The 23,786-nt window shown below is 40.3% G+C and overlaps 1 protein-coding gene across 2 annotated transcripts in view; it reads right to left on the bottom strand.

Moving 5' to 3' along the window:
• Positions 1-23,786, bottom strand: part of STK32A (serine/threonine kinase 32A) — a 173,620-nt gene that overhangs the window by 85,979 nt on the left and 63,855 nt on the right. For both annotated transcript variants that reach the window (XM_043989728.1, XM_043989729.1), the window contains one exon: positions 3,443-3,616. In XM_043989728.1, the coding sequence (XP_043845663.1) occupies positions 3,443-3,616 (174 nt within the window). The remainder of the gene's footprint in view (positions 1-3,442; positions 3,617-23,786) is intronic.

Genomic DNA, 23,786 nt, shown 5'->3' with positions numbered 1-23,786 from the left:
CTCACCTCTGACACTTACTAGTTGTGTCACCCTGGGCAAGTCACTTAATTTCAATTGCCTTAAACATCCAGGGCCATCTCCAGTTGTCCTGATGCATATCATGCCACTGGACCCAGATGTCTCTGGAGGATCAGTGCAAGTCATGACATCACCCTGATGTCATGGTCCTCTTCAAGAATGAAGGACAAACAACATGACACAACAACACATATATCATATGTGTATTATAACAGCAACTGCTGTTGTGAGAAATATCAGTGTTGCCTGTTCTCAGTCCCATTTTGCTACTGATTAATTTAACAAATATGCAAGTCCCCACTTTTTAGGGCTGGAGATTTCTAAAATGGTAATAAAATTAGCATGGTCTGGAAATGATAGTAAGCCCTCATTTAAGGATTCTGAGCCCTTTGTTGGCTTTATTTGAGTAGTCAAGTCACAGCTTTACAATTGTCTAAAAGGAAAAATGGTGGCCACAAGAGATAAAGAAACTGCACTTAAATATTCTTCAGATACTAGGTGATCAAAGTAACAGTGTCATATCTGTGGACTTACCTTACTTAATGATGTAGCTACTAATGTTTTCCAACATGATGTACTCATTTCAGTACTTTTTTTTTTTTGTCGGGCAATGGGGGTTAAGTGACTTGCCCAGGGTCACACAGATAGTAAGTCAAGTATCTGAGGTCGGATTTGAACTCAGGTACTCCTGAATCCAGGGCCGATGCTTTATCCATGCACCACCTAGCCACCCCCTCAGTACTTTTTTTAAAGGAGAAGTAGTGTGTGGCACTGGCACTACACTCAAGCTGAGAGGTGGGTGTGAATCCTGTCTTAGACACTTAGTAGCTGTCAGTTAATGGATAGGTTTCTGGGTCTTTCTGGTCCCCAGGTTCCTCATTTGCAAAATGGGGACAGTATTATTTGTACTCCCTATCCCATAAGCCTGTTGCAAGGATCAAATGAGAATGTAGGTAAAGCACTAGATAAATGAGTTATTAATATTACTAGATCCTTAGCTAATTGTGTTTAATGACCTACCTCTTGTCTATCCTGGTTTGTGATCTTCAGTGCGGTTAAGAATAGGTGACTTATGGGGCAGCTAGGTGGCACAGTGGATAGAGCACTGGCCCTGGAGTCAGGAGTACCTGAGTTCAAATCCAACCTCAGACACTTAACACTTACTAGCTGTGTGACCTTGGGCAAGTCACTTAACCCCAATTGCCTCACTAAAAAAAAAAAAAAAGAATAGGTGACTTGCTTATCCAGTGCTTAATTGTATTGCATAAAGCATGAGTGATTAACTTAAGTAGTCACTTCAAAGCATAGCATTCTATCCCTCTATAAATCACTTTCCTTGTCTTTCCTCCTCTGTCATCTCTCTCTACCCTTTTCCTCTATTAATATGAAAGGCAGATTAAACTATTCTGTTTTAGAATAACTCATAAATGGTATTTTTAAAACTTAAATTTTCTTTTTTCTCCCTTTGTTTTCTTCCTCTTCTTTTTTCTTTCTTCTCTCTTTTTGTTATTGAAATGAAATAGATTAAATTCTGTTTTCCAAAAAACTTTTCATTTTTATAAAAGAGGCAGAGACAAAGAAAGGGGGGAGAGGGAGAGCAAGAGCCAAAGGGAGAGGTCTTTTTTAATTTCAATTTTTAAAAAAATGATATACTGATTATACTTTAATTTTAGAATAATTTTCAATTGGTATTTTTAAAAGAATGCCCTTTCCTTTTCCCACTCTATAGTTTCTTTTCTTTTCTTTCTTTCATTACTTCTTCTTTCTCTGTTCCTTAGGCCCCCGAGCGGCATTCTAACATTACTAAGCCCCAGTAGACAGCCATCTAAGGTAATAGATTTGCTGAGCTCTGTGTAGGATCTTGCCAACATATGGCCTCTTTTTTCTCCCAGACCTTTATTTTTTCTCAGTTACATGTAAAGATAGTGTTCAACATTCACTTTTGTAAGATTTTGAGTTCCAAATTTTTCTTCCACTCCCCCTTCCCTCCCCCACCAAGCAATTTGCTATAGGCTATACATTATAATCATGTTAAACATATTTCCACATTAGTCATGTTGTAAGAGAAGAATCAGAAAAAGGGAAAAAAACACAAGAAAGAAGGAACAACAAAAAAGTAACAACAAAAGTGAAAATAGTATGCTTCAATCTGCATTCAGATTCCATAGCTCTGTATTATCTTAGATCACTGTATTGCTGAGAAGAGCCAAGTCTATCACAGTTGATCATCACACAATGTTGCTGTTACTATATACAATGTTCTGCTGGTTCTGCTTCCTTCACTCAGTATCAGTGCACTTAAGTCCAGGTTTTCCTGAAAATCTGCCTGTTCATCCTTCCTTCCTTCCTTCCTTCCTTCCTTCCTTCCTTCCTTCCTTCCTTCCTTCCTTCCTTCCTTCCTTCCTTCCTTCCTTCCTTCCTTCCTTCCTTTCTTTCTTTCTTTCTTTCTTTCTTTCTTTCTTTCTTTCTTTCTTTCTTTCTTTCTTTCTTTCTTTCTTTGTGTGGGGCAATGAGGGTTAAGTGACTTGCCCAGGGTCACACAGCTAGTGTCAAGTGTCTGAGGCTGGATTTGAACTCAGGTCCTTCTGAATCCAGGGCTGGTGCTTTATCCACACTGCACCACCTAGTTGTCCCTCTGCTCAACATTTCTTAAAGCACAATAGTATTCCATTACATTCTGATACCACAACTTGTTTAGCCATTTCCCAGTTGATGGGCATCCCCTCAATTTCCAATTCTTTGCCACCACAAAGAGAGCAGTTATAAACATTTTGTACATGTGGGTCCTTTCCCCCTTTTTATGATTTCTTTGGGATACAGACCTAGTAGTGCTATTACTGGGTCAAAGGGCATGTACAGTTTTATAGCTTTTTGGGCATGGTTACAAATTGCTCTCCAGAATGGTTGGATCAGTTCACAATTCCACCAACAGTGCATTAGTGTTCCATTTTCTCCACATCTCCTCCAACATTTATCATTTGCCTTTTTTGTCATATTAGTCAATTGGATAGGTGTCGGGTGGTACTTCATATTAGTTTTAATTTGCATTTCTCTAATTAGTAGTGATTGAGAACATTTTTAATATGGCTTTATATAGTTATTTATTTTTAAATTTTTTTTTCCAGGGCAGTGAGGGTTAAGTGACTTGCCCAGGTTCACACAGCTAGTGTCAAGTGTCTGAGGCCGGATTTGAACTCAGGTGCTCCCGAATCCAGGGCCAGTGCTTTATCCACTATGCCACCTAGCTGCCCCCACTTTATATAATTTTAATTTCTTCATTTGAAAAATGCCTGTTCATATCCTTTGACCATTTCTCAACCGGGGAAGTAGCCTCTTAATAAATGTTCAGACTCAGTACTCTGCTCCTAATATCCCTGAATGTCATCTTCCTGAAAAAGCCCCAGAACCAATGCCCACAACTCACCTATGGATGATGCGTTGACTCTGGAGGTAGTCCAGTGCCATGGAGAGCTCACAAATGAAGAGTTTCACAGTGTCTTCTTGGAAACGGACATTCTGCTGCAGGTGATAACGCAGATCGCCACCAAGCAGAAGATCTACCACCATAAACATGTCCTCCTCATCTTGGAAGGAGTACCTATAAAAGCACACACCCCACAGACATAAGTTAAATGACTTCATAAATCACCAAGTAGTCGATTGTTCGGTGGAAGGGAGCACCCAGGTCATTAGTAACATCATCCTAAACATATCCTGGAAGGATTAGAACAATTTGGATGGAAGATTTTTATCACAGACTATATAGCATCATATATATTTTGATCTGTTAGGAACTGTGTTTTCTGGTCATACTAGGAATGGAAACATCTGGCTTCCATTCCTGGCTTTGTCACCAGCTATGTGACTATAAGTCACTTAACCTCTTTGGGCATCAGTTTCCCCACCTGTAAAATATGGGCAGTTAACCATGAGATGCATCTGAAAAATTAGAATTTAGATTTTGAAGAAACCTTAGAGATCCTTCCATGCAATTTTCCCATGTAAGAGTTCATAGCTTCCTATATTTAGAGCTCAAAGGTCATTTAGTCCAATCTCTTAATTTTAGAGATGAGAAAAAACTAAAACCCCTAAAGAGTAAATGACTTGTCAAAGGTCATACAATATGTAGCACAGATAGGAACCAGGTCCTTAAAATTTTAGGAGTCAGTACGGTACAGTGGAAAGAGTGAGGGATTTGGAATAGGAGGATCTGCGTTCAAATTCTGACAGCTACCTATATAACCTTGGGTAAGTCATTTAGCTTCTTTCATTTTCTTAACTATAAAATGGGGGAAGGGGTGAGGTGGGTTGAAGATCCCTTGCAACTCTAAATCTATGAAACCATGATTCTAAGATTCCTAATATAAATCCAGTATAAAAAATAAAAAAAATCTAGTATCCTTTTCATGAAACCACACTGCATTCTCATAATTATTGTGTAGGTATAATAAAAAACTATATAAATATAAGGAATTAAACAATGAGAATGCAGCACTGTTTGCTAAGCTGTTTATGTCACTTTCCCCAATTTGTAATGTTTGGTTTTTAAAAAATTAAATTTATTAAATCATTTTTATATAGCACATACTTCCTCCCAAAATCTTTATGAACAATTTATTGCTTGAAAAAAAAGCTAGTTTGTTGACCGTCAACAGAAAGGCAAGCTATGTCCTTTAAATTTAGATAATATAGAACAAAGTAGTGTTTGCTTCCAAAAGACTGGCCTCAGCCCACACAAGAGATATTCATAAACTCATGGATTTTGAAGTGGAAGGCAACTTAGAGACCATATCTTTTTGGGGGGATGGGGGCGGGGCAATGAGAGTTAAGTGATTTGCCCAGGGTCACACAGCTAGTAAATGGCTAGATTTGAACTCAGGTCCTCCTGAGTCCAGGGCCAATACTTTATCCACTGTGCCACCTAGCTTCCCAGGACTGTATCTTTTAATCCACTCATTTTGCAGATGAGACAACTGAGAAGAGACAGGTCAAATGAGTGCCCTGGGTTACCCAGGCAATGAGCAAGAGATGGAATTTGGACCTTGATTTACTGATTCAAAGATGTATTCATTGCAGTGTATCATATTTATAAATAAATCCTACTGCTATAATTATTTTTATTTCACTAGAAACCAAAACAATCATATAATAGCTAAGGAATATGTGTTTACATCAGTAGTGTCAAACTCAAATAGAAACAGGTGACACTCAGCCACCCATGTGGATCCTGGCAGGCAACAGATTGACTTAGAAAACAATGTATTAACATTATCTATGTTATGGTATTTTTATTTATTTTGTTAGATATTACCCAATTTTCATCTGATTCAGCTCAATATTCCCCATGTTTGACACATCTAGTCTAAGTGATTAAGACTGACACACCAGATATTTCATTTATGTTGACCCACAAAACTGAATCTGTAAAATCCATGCACTAGGACATTAAACAGAATCCTTGTAGTCTGGTTCTTTTGTTAGAATATATATACACACACGCACACATATGTAGATCTGTTACAGCTACAGCTGAGGGAAACTATATATATATATATATATGTAGATCTGTTACAGCTGAGGGAAACCCTAAAATGGTTAAGAATCCCTGAATTGAAGAGACTGAATAGTGTAGCAGAAAGAACCCCAGAGTGGGATTAAGGAGACCTGAGCCCTTAGCTCCAGGTATAGGGGCCCAATTTAATTGGGTGGCTTGCCAAATATTGGGGTCCAGAAAATAATGAAGGACATCTAAGTCCAAAGCTTCCTCCTCTCTGAACTGTCCTTTTTAGTTATTTCTCCAAGGCCCACGAGAAAGGAGCTTAACAGCCTCTTTTCCACAAACAAATCAGGTCTTATTTAATGTGAATAAAATACACAACAAAGGTGAAATTAATAAAGTCAAGGACAAGGGAATAGGGAAAAAGAAAATGGATAATCTCCCTGGCTCTAGCAAGGGCTGACTCAAACCCAAACTCACTTTCAGCTCAGCTAATTCTAATGGCTGGATTTAACTCACCACCAGGGGTCCGTGGTCACCCACCTCACCCCTTCCCCCATTTTATAGTTAAGAAAATGAAAGAAGCTGCTCGGAATGCTTCTCCCAGGCGAGAGAGAGAGAGAGAGAGAGAGAGAGAGAGAGAGAGAGAGAGAGAGAGAGAGAGAGAGAGAGTGAGAGAGCGCTACTTCCTGTTGGGGTCCATTTTTCTACCTTTTTCTCCCTCCCCCAAAGGGGAGGTCCTTCAAGTAGTGTGGCTGAGACTGATTCCCTGTTGATGACATAGTCCACAGCGTCTGAGGTCACTCCTTCTCAGGGTTGGCCAAGTTTAAACTAGATGGCTAAAAATCTAATCATCTTAAGTGTGTACTTAGTAGTTTCTCATTCACACCCAATTCAAACACTACTAAGTCAATCAAGTCGGACCCCTGGGCATCTGCCAAATTCCATTATTTTACCACACAGGTCAGTCACTAATTTATTCCTAAGACCTTTAGCAGGTCACCTCCCCTTTTTAGAATGCAGTTTCCTAACTCACAAAATGATGTTGCTGAATCTGAAAGGTCTCTTCTAGCTCTAATATGCCATAATCAGATATAAACTTAAAGGGGGAGAAGGAGTTATATGCCTTGGCAAAGAGGGAGGGACAATAAAGGGAGATATAGAAAGATGTCAAAGCTATTGCCAATTTTGCCTAGGGCTTACACCACCTTACACTTACCTTCTTATTGCAGAAATTTAGAAGACTCAAGTTGATCTTTTTTGTTTTTGTTTCGTTTTGTGGGGCAATGGGGGTTAAGTGACTTGCCCAGGGTCACACAGCTAGTAAGTGTCAAGTGTCTGAGGCTGGATTTGAACTCAGGTCCTCCTGAATCCAGGGCTGGTGCTTTATCCACTATGCCACCTAACTGCCCCCAAGACAAGTTGATCTTTAAAATGAGGAAAATAATATCTGTACTATCCATCTCACAAGGTTGTTATGAAGATCAAATGAGATCATGAATATAAAATACCAGGAAATCTGTAAAGTGCTATAGAATAATTACTATTATCATCATTATTAGAAACAGGTTCAGTCAGCTGCCTGATAACTGCTTCTTGAGCAGGGTTGGGCATTCCACTTGTACCATCTCCGTTTTGGCTTACTTATAACTGTGGTATCGGTAGAGGTAAAAAGCAAGCAAGCAGGGGCAGCTAGGTGGTGCAGTGGATAGAGCAGCGGCCCTGGAGTCAGGAGTACCTGAGTTCAAATCCAGCCTCAGACACTTAACGCTTACTAGCTGTGTGACCCTGGGCAAGTCACTTAACCCCAATCACCTCACTAAAAAAAAAAAAAGCAAGCAAACATTGGCTAGTCTACCCAGTATTTTCTTCTCTTGTTCCTCTCACATCTAGGAAGGGAAAACCTTTAAATATAGGCAATAGTTCTCTATAACAAAGAGTAAGAGATGTGGGGAAGAACTTAAGGTAGGGAGAGGAAGTTAAGGCTGAAGTACTTTTATCTAGACTTGAAAATATGTTGATAAAATTTCTATTATGAAGTGTGTAGGCCTCCAGAGGATGAGTGTGCAGGTTAGTGGTTCTCAGACATATTTGTCACAGTCTCCCTTCATACTCTAAAAAGTAACTGAGGAACTTTTGTTTGTGAGGGTTATATAAATAACATCTTAGTATTATTATGGAAATAATTTTGACCTTACAGATCCCTGTAAAGAGTCTTGGATACCCTCAAGGGTTTGCAGGTCTGGGGTGTTAGTGGTATTGTGTATATTAAGACAATTCCTAGGCAACCCTGATGCTGATTAAAATTTGTATGTTTATTTCCCAAGCTCATATTCTTGATCCATGTATGCCCCTTAGTAACTAAAAAAGGAGATCTCTTTGTCTTCTGTCTAACCATTTTTGTAGAACTGCTGATTCTCCCCATTTCTATAACTATGTAAGTCAAGGAACTTATCTTGCTTTATTTATTTCCTGTTAGGATCTCTAACAGGGATTTTGGATACAGTGTGTAGTGGTTTAGAGTGATATAGGATGAAGAATGGTGGAAATTCAAAGACAGGTACATTGTTTTAAGATACATGGAGGGAAGTGTAGAATATTTTCAATTATTATTTGTATGGCGAAGTAGTAGAAAGTCTGATAAATAGTGGAGAAAGGTGGTGTGGTGGTTGTGTAGCAAGAGAGGGAAAAATAGATGACCAGCCTGTGTTATACTGGATCCACAAAACAGTATAACAACAACAACATTTACATAGTGCTTTAAGATTTTCAAAATACTTTACAAATATCAATTAATAAAAGTAGTTCAACCAAGGTCTTCAGAGTTCTAGGGAGATATACTCTGAGAAAAACCATGAACTGGAATTAAACAGGATGAGAAGGCATAGGTGAGATACAGTCTACAAAGAGTGCTCATTTTAATTAGACCACCTATCCAAAGGGTAGTGGAATTTGCCTCTGGACTTGGAGTCAGAAAAACTGAGTTCAACTCTAAGATAGACACTAGCATTGTGACTGTAGGCAAGCTACTTAACTGGTATTTGCCTCTGTTTCCTCTTTTGTAAAAAGGGAATAGTAGCACCTATCTCTCAGTGTAGTTGTGTGAGTGAGATTTTCCCCACCCCTTAGTTATAAGTGGTTTAATTCTGGTAATAATCAGTATATTAACTAAAAATTGTGATTTACTATATTTAGATATTTTATTTTATTAGTAGACTAAGTTAATAATAATGGATTGTAAAAGAGATACCAGTAGAGCTGATTCCAATTCCATATGATTAGCAATGCTGTTCTGATCAGCAATACCAGACAATCTGCAAGTTCCCCGCTAACAGCAAGCATCTCTAGGCATCACATCACAGTATTAAGTGTCCAGCAAGTATTCCTTGCCGACAGCAACCATCTCTAGCCATCATCTGTAACTTCTAGTTATCATTCATTACATCACAGTTTGCAAATTATCATATTCCCCACTAATAGCAAGCAAGTGACTAATAACAAGTTTGGCTGATCAAGAGGAGCTTGTCTAGAATACGTAAGCCCTGAGAGGGTATAAAACCCTAGTGAACCCCAAGCTTGGGGTCTTTCGGGTCTACCCCTACCTGAGACCGGCTTTATTGTGAGACTGGCCCTCTCTCAATAAACCTATTTTCTTTGGCTTGGAGACTTTGTTGTTTCTTTCCTTTGTCATGGTTATAAATTTTCACGACAGTCGTGAGGATAAACTGAGATAATTAATGATAATAGCTAACATTTATATAGTGCTTACTATGTGTTAGGCATTGTGATAAGCATTTTATAATTATCTAATTTTATCCTCACAACAAAACATTAAAGCACTATGTAAATGCTATAACTTTTTATAAATGCTATAATTAATAATAATAACAACAACAAATCATCTAGTACTCATTTCTCCCAGGGAGTCCCTATGTCTATTTCTGTGGAAATCAACTGGAGATCATTCTGAATTTAAGAATGTTAAAACTGGAAGGGTCCTTGGAGATTGTGCAATTGAGGGGTCCTTAACCTAGGTTCCATGGATTCCCAAGGGATCAATAGGTAGATCTCAGTGGGGTCCATGAACTTGGGTGAGAAAATATTCACTTATTTTTTCATTAACATTTGGTTTGCTTTATAATCCAATGTGTTTTATAAGGAATCCATAGGCTTTCCCAGACTGCCAAAGGGTCTGTGACACACAAAAAGACCAAGAATCCCTGAATTTCAATCCATCCTATCTCCACTTTTACAATGTTGGCATCCCCTCTGGAGGGAGATTTGAACACTGATTGGTTTCAGCTTCTTCCTGTAATATTAAGTAAGATGAACTGTTATTGTTGTTTAGTCGTGTCTGACTCTTTGTGACCCCATTTGTGGTTTTCTTGGCAAAGATACTAGAATAGTTTGCCATTTCCTTCTCCATCTCATTTTATAGATGAGGAAACTAAGGCATGCTGGGTTAAGTGACTTGTCCAGGGTTACCCGGTTAGTAAGTCTCTGAGGCCAGAAGAATGGGACACAATTGGAAATGACAACAACAACAACAAATTGGAGATGGCATGAGTGAAAGGGCAATGTATATGGTGGTGTTTCCCTAAAGGTGAGCTTCAATGCATAATAGATAATAGCTATGTTATTTAGTTCATCACATTTTTTGAGGGGGCAGGACAATGAGGGTTAAGTGACTTGCCCAGGGTCACATAGCTAGTGCCAAGCCTCTGAAGCCAGATTTGAACTCAGGTCCTCCTGAATCCCAGGCCGGTGCTTTATCCACTGTGCCACCTAGCTGCTCCCAATAGCTATATTATTTAAGCAGATCAGCTTCCCTGTAAGAAAGTACAAGGGGGCAGCTAGATGGCACAGTGGTTAAAGCACTGGCCCTGGATTCAGGAGTACCTGAGTTCAAATCCAGCCTCAGACACTTAACACTTACTAGCTGTGTGACCCTGGGCAAGTCACTTAACCCCCATTGCCCCGCAAAAAAAAAAAAAAGAAAGTACAGCTATTTTGTAATATCTCAATCCTTCTGAATTTAATTACAATAATTAAATGATCAGTGTGGTTTATATGCTAAAAAAATTCTGTCCTTATCTTGAAATTTTGATCATTTAGAGTTAGTACTGGTAAAAGTAAGTATGGGATGGTGATATAAATAGTATTTTCTTCCTTCCTCATGAGTATACTTTCACCTACTGTATGTGTTTTCACTCTGATGGTTACTTTACATGGGTCTATTTTTGATCTTGGTCAGTAGGTTTCAGTGGGATTTGTTGGGGGAGTATAATAGGCAAAAATAATTCTATGTGCTAAAATGTCAGGAAGAGAAATCAAGATTTCTCAGAGTTTGAGCTAGGAGTGTTCATAGCAACTTCTCAGATGCCTTGAAGGAAATGTCAGCTTTTCTGCTAAGAGGTCCCAAGAGAGCCAGTAAGAGGATGTTTAAATGCACTGAATCTTCATTTAAGTGAAAAAGTTGAAGTTAAAAATTTTCACTGCAATAAGGATGAACCTCTACTCATGCTGCTGAATGGATTTTCCAAGATCAACTCTATGAGAAGCTTCCAAAACTTCAAATAAACTAGGGTGATGTGGCATGGTTCTTTTGAGATAGTTCCACATTTTATCACAAATAATCTGAACTCTATAGGGTTCAACACTAAAAAATTGGTGCATCATACCATCAAGAAAAAAAACACAAAAATCATATGATTATATCAACAGATACAGAAAACAGCCTTGGTAAAATATAACACCCATACTTCCTGTCTTTTTAACAGGAAAACACACATATTTTTAAAAACTAGAGGAATAAAAGGATTTTTCCTAAACACAATAAAAAGTATTTATGTAGAACCAGTCTATATAGTGAAGAAATATTTTCCCACAAAAAGCAGGGTAGGACTATATACTCTACAAAACTATTTGAATATTATTTTAAAGAAAAACTAGCCAGCACAATTAGGCAAGACAAATACAGGAAACAGGCATAATCATAGAAGAGGTTAAAATATCTGCATATGGAGCTATGAAGGTATATTCAGAAAACTTCAGTGATTCAACAAAAATATTAATTGAGATAATAAACGTTATAAGCAAGATAACAGATTATAGATTAGAGCTGGAAGATAAGTCAAAGGTCATCAAGTCAACCCCACCCCCATTTTATAGATGAAGAAACTGAAGCACAGGTAGGTCATGTGACATGGCCAGAGTTACATAGGTGTCTGCTACAGGACATGAATCCAGCTCTTCCTCACTCTGGGTCCAAAATTGTATTCACAATGATATACTGCTTCTCTGACAGGAGGAACTGATCCTATTTGTAAGTCTTCAAGCAAAGACTGAACAATCATTTATCAGGTTTGTCATAGTGGGTACTCATTTTGTGTATGGGTTGCATTAGCTGGCTTCTGAGGCCCCTCCCAAATCTGAAATTCTGTGATTCTATGAAACCCATAAAAAGAATCAACATTTCTATAATGTTCTAAAAAAAACCCAGAAGAAACTCTGAGAAAAAGAATTATAAAATTCTCATTTAAGGAAATTGTTTTGATAGACTATAACAATTTAACAGATATAAAGGAAGAATAAATAACTGGAGTAATATCTCACATATATACATAGGTGGTTGTTGTTTGTCCTTGGTTCTTGAAGAGGACCATGATATCAGGGTAATGTCATGACTTGCAGTGAATTGGATTTAAGTGAGGGAGGGCTATACAAGGTCACCAACCTCTTTCTCTCCTCCAGACCCCTCAGGGTCTAGTGGTGAGATATAGATCAGGATGACTATAGATGGTCCCAAATATTTAAGGCAATTGAGGTTAAGTGACTTTCCCAGGGTCACATAGCTAGTAAGTGTCTTAGAGACTTTGAACTTAGGTCCTCCCAACTTCAGGGCCAGCCCTGAATCACCTAGCTGCCCCCACACAGGTTAGGTCAGAATTATAAAGATGGCAATACTACTTATTTATAGATGTAATAGAATGTCAATCATAGTACCAATGGGATAGTACATATAATTAGACAATGATTTTTAAAATGTATATGTAGTAACAAAAGCAAATGGAATTAGTGGGGAAAAAAGGCAGGACGGAAGATTACTTGCATTGCCAGATCTCAGTCACAGTAGTACCTGGCATTGGGCCTGACATTGTTTTAGATGTTGGAGATACAGATACAAAGAATGAAGCAATCTCTTCCTACAAGAAGCATGCATTTGAATGGGGAAGGTATGTATAAATATATATGGAATAAATATAAAGAGAATAGTAATTTGTTACCAGATAAAAGAAATTAGAACAGTGAGATATTATAAGGTTATAAAGGGCAAGTATCAAACAGACTGCAGGACAACTATATTACCTGGTGTGGCCTGAATCAGATAAAATGGAGTTGGGAAATATGTAAAAAAAAATACAATAAAACATAGAAAATGTTCATATGTGGTTTTCTAAGTCAATATGCTCCACAGGATACTTTTGTCCTGGTTTTGCCCTGTTTCTATTTAAGTTTGACAACACTGATACAGGAGAACCAAAGGTATATTTTTAGGTTGGTACTTGATATGTCCAAGATCGCAAAACACTAGGAGAAGGGAACCATTTATTAGACAATTAAAAATAGTTAAGAACATTATATAACAGTTTGGTAAGAAATAGGAATGTGTAAAATAGATGGATGGATGGATGGATAGATAGAGACTGATAGGTAGATAGATAGATATTCCTCTGTGTGTGTGTGTGTGTGTGTGTGTGTGTGTGTGTGTACACACACATACTGGATTACATATATGTATATAATCTCAAATCATATAGTATAAGAGATGATTAGATCATATACTGCAATAAATTCCAAGCAGAGCAATAGCCTAAATATAAGAAATGCAATAAAATTTAGGAAAAATGCAACCCATTATCAGTTGCGGCCTAGGGAAAAATACTCATCTACCCAACAAATAGAAGGGAATATATGAAAAAAAAAAAGTTGAATTTGCTTATATGAAAATAAAGTTTTTGTATAGCAATTGGCCATTTAGAGTTTAGAATAAAAAAGGTGGGAAAAGCAGCCTGGGGGGGAATCTTTTCCACAAATATTTTTGATGAAAGTGGTATTGTGGAAAGACTGATGGTATGGATAGAGCATAGGGTGATAAAAATTGATTCCCTTTGTTCTTCTATTTCCCAGCTGGGCTTAGAGATTTCTTAATTATTCAGTAGAACCTATCTAGCAACCAAATAAACTACATAGATTCTATGTCTTTGTTAAAGTTAAAATATCCATCTCCATCTAGATGCCCCATTGGCAGGTCAGACTTAAATTGTTCCATACTCAGCTAGCTGATTACCTTCCCTACTAAACTTATCCCTCTACCCAACTTTCCAGTTTGTGTCGGTAGGACCATCATTCTTCCATTCAAACAAAGTCAGAACCTCTTAATCTCTTCTTCCCTGCTCTGGGCTTCTAGCTCACCAACCCTGAACCAGAAGATACAACAAGGTTTCCTCCTCTGTCCCAGGGCCAGGCTTCTGCCCCAAGGGTCCTGTCCTCCCACTTCTCTGTTATTTTCCCCTGCCCCCAGCCATCCAGCCTTGTCTCTACTCAGAGCTTGATGCATAATTGAACCCTACCTGCAGCCTGCCCCAACCTATTTCAACTGCATTTGTCCTACACCAGAATCTCTAGTTAGGGCTTGGATAATTAAGAGATCTTCCATTCCTCATGAGAAACATAATTTCTCCTTCTATGTCATCAAAAGTACTTTTGTCACCTGATTCGTATAGGGAGACAAACATTTTAAAAATCCATTTGGCTAAAATGGACAGATATTTTCAATCTGAAGAACAAATAATACTCTGACAAAGAAAGGGACGATAAATTTGGAGGGAATGTAATAATAATTATGAACCTGGTGACTGATAGTACGTCTGTGCTGGGTCAGGGTGCAGCCTCGCCAGATGTGGAGGTGCTCCTCGCCAGGTAGACCACAGTGTGATGATGAATTTTTTTAGTCACAATAACTCTTGTACATCATCCATTAAGTCATATAGAGTTTCCGATCTATATTGGTAGAAAGAGTACCCCCACTGACAAAATCATATTCCCTTAAATGACATGCAACTACTATACTATTGCTTTGGTTATGTTCATTATATTTTTCATATGCTTGTACTATTTGCATAAATTATAGATGGCAGTTAGACAAAATAATATTGTAATAAGTATGTATACAATTATCCAGTTCAGATACACCTGAAAGAGAGAAGAAGAGAAGGAGAGAGAGGGGAAAAGACAAAGAAAGGGAGAAAGGGAGAGAAGGAAGAGTGAAGAAAGACAGAGATAGAGATGATTTTATTAGTGTGGGGGAATTCCCAATATGAAAAATCCCTCTACCAATGCAATTTATGATCTTCCATCTGGGTCCTTAAGAAACTTCTTAGGGTTTAGAAATCTGACTTGCCTATCCAAAGTCATATAGTATTTACCAGAGGCAGAACTTGAGCCCAGGTTTTTTGGACTCTAAATATAGACCTGCATCCCCTATGCCAGGCTGCCTCTCAGGATCAATTGTTTGGGAATCATACATGTGATTTTGCCCTCTTCGTGAGGATATTCTTTACATCGGTATGTACAGATCTACGTAGACCTGTACCAGTACTGCAATTTATAGCTTTAAAAGCTACCTAGGATTCTAACATGTCAAGTGGCTTGTTCAGGGACACACAGTCAATAAATGTCCATGATGAGACTTTATTTAATTCCAGTCTTCTTGATTTGGAGGCCAGCTCTCTGTCCCTGACACCACCCCATAAGTGTTGTTTGATAATACTTGCAAAAGAGCCTAATTCAGACCACAATAGCTGACCTGTGTGCCTAAAACCTGCAAAACCCTGAAATCTTGCTTGGTCCCAGAGATGACGGACTTCTTTTATTTTAACTACAATTCATTAGAAGACTCATTTTACTTCTTTACCTCTGCATTTCTTCTGACCTTTGGCTTTCAGTGGGTAGAGAATGAAGAATTATTCTATTTATTGCCAGCAATGTATTTACTCTAGAGTGGTTATCTTTGAAGTTTCTCTAGGGAAAATCTGGCTCTTATTATTTTATGCAGAATCTCAGGAGGCAGTTACCTCTGGGAATGCTGTGGCCAGTAAACAGGGAATAGGGGATAACAACATATTGTCACAAACATTACAAAATAATTGTTTTCCTCCAAGTCATGTACTCTGATGGCAAAAGGGACTCTTACCCAAAGGCTATTTCAAATAGCATCCCATGTAAAGGCAGAATTTATATGATTTTTTTTTTTTTTTTAGTGAGGCAACTGGGGTTAAGTGACTTGCCCAGAGTCACACAGCTAGTAAGTGTTAAGTGTCTGAGGCTGGATTTGAACTCAGGTCCTCCTCACTCCAGGGCCGGTGCTCTATCCACTGCGCCACCTAGCTGCCCCTAATTTATATGATTTTTTAAAAAAAATGGGCCCTGGACCATATCAACCTGTTTCAGACATATTCTAAGCAGGGATGTCTGCATCACTCCTGAGATTGGAAACAGCCACTTTTGATTCCGATGATAGAAGAGTAGGTCTTGAAGAGGGTGAGATGTGAGTCAGGCCTTGACTAGGCCGAGTAATTGCACTTAGCCTGGCTCCTCTGAAAAGCAAGACATGGAAAGGCAGAAAGTCCAATTGGCTTTCTGCCCCTTCTGCACTCTGGTGGAAAGGTAGTTTGTTTTCCCTCAACCCTGACCTCAGAGTTCTAGGGTAGAGATAAACCACTCCAAATTCCTAGCAGTGTCTTCAGTAAGCAGGGGTTCATGCTCTCTGGAAAGTCCTATCCAGCCCCCGTCTCCCTAAAATGGTACCTGCACACAGGTGGAAATCTTTTTGATCATTAGGGTAGCAACCTCCTCTGCCCCCCAAACCTGCAGCCTGTCGACTATATGCTTTTATTTCATCTGACTTGGGCTCATTGGAGGCAATGGTGATGTGGGATGCCTTGGCACCCATCCATCCAGCCATCCATCTGAGGTTTCCTGCATTGAATAGGTTGGGGTAGAAAGGGATAAGAAAACCTGAAATTCTGAGAACTGGAGGAGGTTTTTTGTGTGTATGTGTGTGTATGCATATTTATGTACACATACATATAGACACATGTAGATATTATATAAAAATGTGTACACACAGACATTACACACATATACATATGCGCACATAATACATACATAATATACACATGCATACAAATCTATATGTGAGGAAGACTCCTCTTTGTGAGTTCAGATGTGATTTCAGATACTTACTAGCTGTGTGACCCTGGGCAAGTCACTTAACCCTGTTTGCTTCAGTTCCTCATCTGTCAAATGAACTGGAGAAGGAAATGGCAAATCAATACAGTATCTTTGCCACAACTGTATGTGTATGTGTAACACACATACACATCAAGGACCACTAGTGGGCTCCTGTTTTGGAGATATTCTGGTAGCTCTATTCCCCTCATTAGCTGGCTCTAAAATGTGTAAAATTTAGGATTGAGGAATATTAAGTGATTTGTGGTTTAAGAAAATACAGCATTTGGGGCAGCTAGGTGGCACAGTAGATAGAGCACTGGCCCTGGAGTCAGGAGTACCTGAGTTCAAATCCGGCCTCAGACACTTAACACTTACTAACTGTGTGACCCTGGGCAAGTCACTTAACCCCAATTGCATCACTAAAAAAAAAAACAAAACAAGAAAATACAGCATTTATCTTTACAATAGAAGAAACAGTATAATGTAGTGTGATCTTGGAATCAGGTGAAACCTGAGGTTTAATCCTGTTTCTGACACTTACCAGCTGTGTGACCACGAGCAAATCCTTTAACTTCTCAGTTTCCTCATGTGTAAAACTGGGGAGGACTCAGTGATTTCTAAGGTTCCTTTCAGCTCTAAATCTATTATCCCAAAATAATCCCACCTATGAGGGATGGCATGAAGTGGGATGTTTTTTTAAGGTGGGAGGTGTCACTAGATGATGTTTCAGGTCCTGTCTTAACCTAAGACTGTATTCTCAATTAACTATCTCCCCTGGGAAGCCCTTCTTGATTCCACAGATGAAAATGACCTCTACCTCTTTAAATGTTTCCTACACATTACCCATATTTCTCTCTTGCACTTTGTATACTTCTCCTTCCTCTCACACTAATTAGGCTAAATGCTCCTTTGGAGCAGGGCCTATATCATGTCTACCTTTGTATCTTTAGTGCTAAGCACAAGTAGACAGTTAGTGGTTAATAAATGCTCCTGTTTTCTGAATTCTTGAATTATAGAGCTTGCTTCTGTTAAATGCACACCCTGCCTGGCTCCTTCTGTAGACTTACTCTCCTATATTAGTGGCCTGCTGCAGTGGCTGTGATCATAATTCATGCCCATTCCATGAATACAAATTTCCCTTCCAGTTGAAGGCTGCTTGTTCCTTCAATTACCAAAAGCCCAGGTGGACGCTTGATATCAGTGGAGACAGCTGATGTGGAAAACGCCTAGAGGTGGTTTCTGCAGCTGCAAGCTTGATCATAATTAGAGAAAGTCAACTGAGGAACAGGCTTGAGGAGGAGCAACCCTTCCATATGCATATAAGCTGCCTGCTTAGGCTGAGTTATCAGCCAATGACTGCCATCCAAAGAGGTGGGACGGGGAGGCCTTTATTTAGACTAGAATCCAAGGCACTAGATAGGCCTGACTATTTTTAACCCTTGATCTGTATTTGTAGAGAATATCCAAGTCAGGGCTCTGTTTGTCTGCAGAATTAGATAAAAAGCCCTAATGTTTGACTAGTAACTAAGAACAAAAGTTACTTTTCCCTTTAATCAACTCCCTTACTTGCAATAACACCTGCTTAAGAGAGGACTGGTGTTGAGGGACCGACCGATGTCTAATTGCCTGATTTTATAAAGAACAAGTTCATTTCCCTGAGGAGATAATGCACTTTGAATCAGTATGATGAGCACATCTGCTTAAGGTAACTGTGGGAGGCCTAGTAAGTGAAGTAAGGTGATGAAATTTACTTCAGAATGGTGTGGGAGTTAAAATTTATTATGTTTACTGATGGTAAAGGACTTATTGATAAAATGATAATACTTATACAACGTTTGACCTTTTTCAGCATATAATAATACCAAGGAATCCTTAGAGTTAAAGGTCCTGGGTTCAAATTCCCACCTCTGAAGATTACTATTTCACCCTGGGAACGTCAAATAGTCTTCCTGGGGTTCTGTTTCCTCATTTGTAAAATGAGGTGATTATACTAGATGAGCTCTCTTTTAGCTTTAAGCCTATGATTCCATGGAAAACCTTGTGATGTAGGCAAGGCAAATGTTATCTCCATCTTACAGATGAGGAAACTAAAATTTAAAAAAAAACCCTCCCTAATTATCTTTTTTTTTTTAATTTTTTTTTTGGGGGGTGAGGCAATTGGGGTTAAGTGACTTGCCCAGGGTCACACAGCTGGTAAATGTCTGATGACAGATTTGAATTCAAGTCTTTCTGACTCTAGGCCTAGCACTCTATCCACTGCACCACCTACCTACCTACCCTAGATTTCCTCCATTCTTTTTTCTTTCTTTCTTTCTTTCTTTCTTTCTTTCTTTCTTTCTTTCTTTCTTTCTTTCTTTCTTTCTTTCTTTCTTTCTTTCTTTCTTTCTTTCTTTCTTTCTTTCTTTCTTTCTTTCTTTCTTGTGAGGCAACTGGGGTTAAGTGACTTGCCCAGGGTCACACAGCTAGTAAGTGTTAAGTGTCTGAGGCCACATTTGAACTCAGGTCCTCCTGACTCCAAGGCCGGTGCTCTATCCACTGTGCCACTTAGCTGCCCCCCTAATTATCTTGATCAAGACTACAAGGTAAGAAAAGTGTCAGGGACTAGAGTCTAAGTCTTCTGATTTAAGGACAGCTCTGAAGTAGAAATGGCAAATCCTTGACTCAAAACCAAATTACCAGTATTCTTAACTGATTTTTTTTCTTTCTTGCATTTATTTTTTAGGACAATAAGTCAAATCATCATCTATAAGAAAGGAGGCTTAAAAGGAAGAAACAGTGAGGCAGTCCAGCTCTGCAGGTGGAGACTGTTATATGCAGTAGGTGCTTCATAAATGCACATTGGTGTGACTGACAGGCATCAGCTTTCACATCAGAAACCAGTTAGGGACAATGGCAAAAAAGAAAATTCAGAAAAAAGTGGAAGAACTTCAAGATAAGAAAGAAGGTGGGCCAGAAAAAATCATTGGTCAGCGACTGGTGAAGGGCAAAGTACAGTATCAAGTACAGTGGAAAGGCATCTGGAAGGAGACTTATACTTGGGAACCAGCAGAGAAACTACACTACCCTGACCTCATTGAGGACTTCTTAAAATCCCAGAAAACAGCCCATGAGACGGATGAACCCATGGAAAGCAGAGGCAAAGCTAGCTTGAGCAACAGAAACACGAGAGAGGAGAGCAAAACAAAAAGCAACCAAGAGCAGTCCAAAAAGCCACAGGATCTGGCCCAAGATTTGGAGGCAGAGAAGGTTATTAATGCTGAAAGGACCAAAGAGGGGCTGAAGCTCCTGGTGAAATGGAAAAACAGTGATAAAGCTGACTTTGTTCCTGCCAAAGAGGCCAATATCAAGTGGCCACAGTTGGTCATTAATTTCTATGAAGAGAGGCTGACGGAGCAGCCAGAACTGGACTACAGTGGTAACCAGAACTGATTCCATCTGTAGCCATCCTCTAGGCTGCTGGGTCAATGGATTTGAAGTGGGTGAGGGAAGAAGTGTTTGTCTATAGGCCACAGAGGTGCCTTTGGGTGTCCTTAGACAAACAAACTGGTACCTTGCTTGTGTCCTGTGGCATCCCAAGTATATTAAACAGTTTAGGGCTGAATAAGTTTGCTGGCCCATGTCAAGGGAGGGAGGAAATGATTCAGGCAGGGGTTTTTTTTGTTCTTTGCTGAGCAGAGAGGCAAAGAAGCTTCCTCAAAGAGAAAAACTTGTAGAGTTAGGTGTGTGGGTGACCAAAAAGACAAGTCTCAAACACTCTTCAAGGTCTTCTACATAGGGCTGTTGACTCTTTGTTTTCATCCCATAGCATTGTGTCAATTTGGGCTCTTACTGGTGTATCATTTAGAGGTGTTGGGAAAGGAAAAAGTGAATGGATAAGGTTATTTTTTGTTGTTAAAATGGGAATGGGGGAGGTAAAAGGATGAAAATTCAAAGTTCAGAAGCTTAATTTAAAAAATCCTCTGTCTGTCTATCTATCTATCATCTCACTGGCAACATAAATGAGCATTACAAAAGACTTGTTTTTTCAATGTGTCTGACTCTTCATAATGCCACTTGTGGCTTTCTTGGTAGACAGTGGAATGGCTTGCCATTTGGTCCTCCAGATCATTTTACAGATGAGGAAACTGAGGCAAACAGGGTTAAGTGACTTGCCCAGGGTCACACAGCTAGGAAGTGTCTGAAGTAATATCTAAACTCGCCAAGATGAATTTTCCTGAATCCAGGCTCAGCACTCTATCCATTGTACCACTTAGTTGCCCCAGCAAAAGACCATACGGGATTGCTAAGGTATGCTCTGCCTAAATGTGGTGTACTCGAGCTAGAATTACTTCAGGCTGGTTAGAGACAGAATTATTTTAAGTCTTGAGACATGGTGGTAGGAGAAACACAAATAGGCTAGTCTGTTGTTTAGTTTAAAGTGTCCTTTTTTTAAGTATAAAAGCACTTTACTGCCTTTTCCTCTCTTCAGTCACCTTTCTCACACCCTACAATGCTCCAAAGATTTCAAGGTAGAAAACCACATATGAAATAATGGAGGTTAGGGAACAAGCCACAAGGCTCCTGGAACTCGGTGATTGAGGAAAGGGTGGGTGGCTCTGGCAGAAGCAGAGAAGGTGAGAAGGGGCTTCTGGGTCTCCAGTGGCTGCTTCCTGCTCTCTTGCACTATTGGCTCCTGGGTCGCCTGCAGCCAGCTCATTTCCCCTTTGGCTTGTTGCTGCACCTGCCTCCCGACCTTCTGCTGCCCAAGTCACTTGGTGCCAAGAGTGTACAGAGGGGCAGCTAGGTGGTGCAGTGGATAAAGCACCAGCCTTGGATTCAGGAGGACACAAGTTCAAATCTGACCTCAGACACTTGCCACTTACTAACTGTGTGACCCTGGGCAAGTCACTTAACCCTCAATGCCCCAACAAAAAAAAAAAAAAAGAGTATACAGAGCCAGGTCTGTGCTATCCCTGGCCCTCTCTCCTTCTACCCATGAGCTGCTTCCATCTCTCAGGTACTGGGTTTTCCTGATGCAATACTTTCCTTTCAGCCAAGCCTCCGAGGTGACTCCTCCAACTCCCCTGAGGCTGAGAGTTGGCCCTCCATGCCATTAGCACCATCTCTTCTACCCCAGCTTTTCCTTGGTGCTTGCCAGAGGCCTGTTGCTCTTTATTCTGCAGGAATCTCTTCTGCCCTTCCCTCCCTCCTCCCCTAATAGTAGCCTTTTACTTGGTCCTACCTGGGGACACTCATCTCCATCTCATGTGTGTGTGTGTGTGTGTGTGTGTGTGTGTGTGTGTGTGTGTAAGTAAAGCTAAGCTGGAGGCTTCAGTAGTAATTAGCCAATTCCCAACAACAGTTCTTCAGGTGAGTCACCCCCTAGACTTCAGTCAGAAGGGTTCAGGGGCCATGGGATACTGCCCCCCACCAGAGAGCAGGCCCTCAGCTAGAGGCAGCGGTTGGCCTTCCCTCAGTGACAGCAGCAAGCCTCTTAGCACCCAAGTGGAGACATAGGCAAAGAACAGGGTCAGGAGGACATTGAGGGTCTCTGCTTTGGTGCTGGGCTCCAAGCCAGTCACCTCCTGAGAGAAGCTGCAGTCCCAGCCATCCTCCTCAACCTGTTCCTTTTCACCTGCTATTTGGGTGAGTTTCTTGAGGCTAGGTAGGAAAGGGGGGGTCACTAGTTTGAGGGAAGGATAGCACCTGGGGGCCACTCCCTGTCAGCCTTCCTCCCTGAGCCAAACAACACAGGGTCTATATATAGACCAGGGGTCATACCAGCCCATCTGGGTTACAGCAGACATTCGGGAACAGTGAATTATATAAAGCCAGCCTGTTACTGAGGGAGACCTCACCATGAAGACCAGAGGGCCCATGGCAGAACTGGAGCACTGGGTGACAAGCTGAGGGTGAAGTCTGGACACTGTGTATCCCAGAGACTCTGGCATTGCCTGCCCCTTTTCCCTCCTCCCCCTTCAGGACTTCAACAAGTTCCCAGGCCTTCCCCAGGACCCTTTCTTCTACCTATTCCTGGATGGGTAAAACTAGGGGCAAGGACTGTGGGGAGGCTGAGGCCTCAGATGCCAGAGGAGATGTGCTAGGGTGGAGGTGAAGTTTTCAGAGGCCAGGGTTTCAGAGTCTTGGGTAGAAACTGAAGCCTGAAAGTCTACAGGGGAAGGTAGAATGGAGGGAAGGCAAGGCTTGAGGATGAAGTGGAGAAGTAAGGGCAGAGTCCAAAGCTGGAAGGGTATGGGGCTGCTTGTGGCTCCTTCAAATTCCTCAGGTCAAGATCATGCCTGTGAACATCAGTCATTTGCAGAGGAGCCAAAGGGGTTGAGGATGCAGCAAGGGAAGAGCTCATAGAAGAACTGCTGCATTCATGTCACAACATGCCCTTGAAGCTGCTGCTCAGCCTCAGAAAGCTCTCAAAGCCCCACCAGCTTCACCATCTAGGCCTCAACATCAGGAGCCTCTGCCAGGGCCCAGCTCAGTTGCTGGTGATCTGGTGCTGCCTCTTTGGGTGACTTGGGAGCTGGAGTCTAGTATTCCTTCAAGGCAGGACTGCATAGCGAATGGCTCCCATTTCAACAATAGCAAACACCCCCTTGTCCTGGTCCATCATAATGCTGGCCCCAGGTCTAAAGCCCTGGAAGTATTCAGAGCTGGGCTTGATTCAGGCCACTGAGAAAGCCTATGGCAAACACATGCATAGTCCCTGGGTCTGTCATATAGTTCAAAGCTCTTTTTTGTGTCCTAGGCCCTACTGACAGTCTGGTGAAACCCACGGGCCCCTTTTCAGAATAATTTTTATTTATTTTTTGTTTTTTTTTTAAGTAGGCCAATTATAAGTATTTATTTAAAATTCTCCTCAAGTTACACGTATAAAGAAATTTTCACATCGATTTTTAAAACTGTGTTCCAAATTCTCTTCCTCCCTCCTTCCCCACCCCATTAAGAACTCAAGCAATTCAATATAAGTTATACATATGCAATC

This window comes from Dromiciops gliroides, chromosome 2 (genome assembly GCF_019393635.1).
Source record: "Dromiciops gliroides isolate mDroGli1 chromosome 2, mDroGli1.pri, whole genome shotgun sequence".
Lineage (NCBI taxonomy): Eukaryota > Metazoa > Chordata > Mammalia > Microbiotheria > Microbiotheriidae > Dromiciops > Dromiciops gliroides.
Note: the sequence above shows the minus strand (reverse complement) of the source record. Positions and strands in the feature narration are given on the sequence as shown.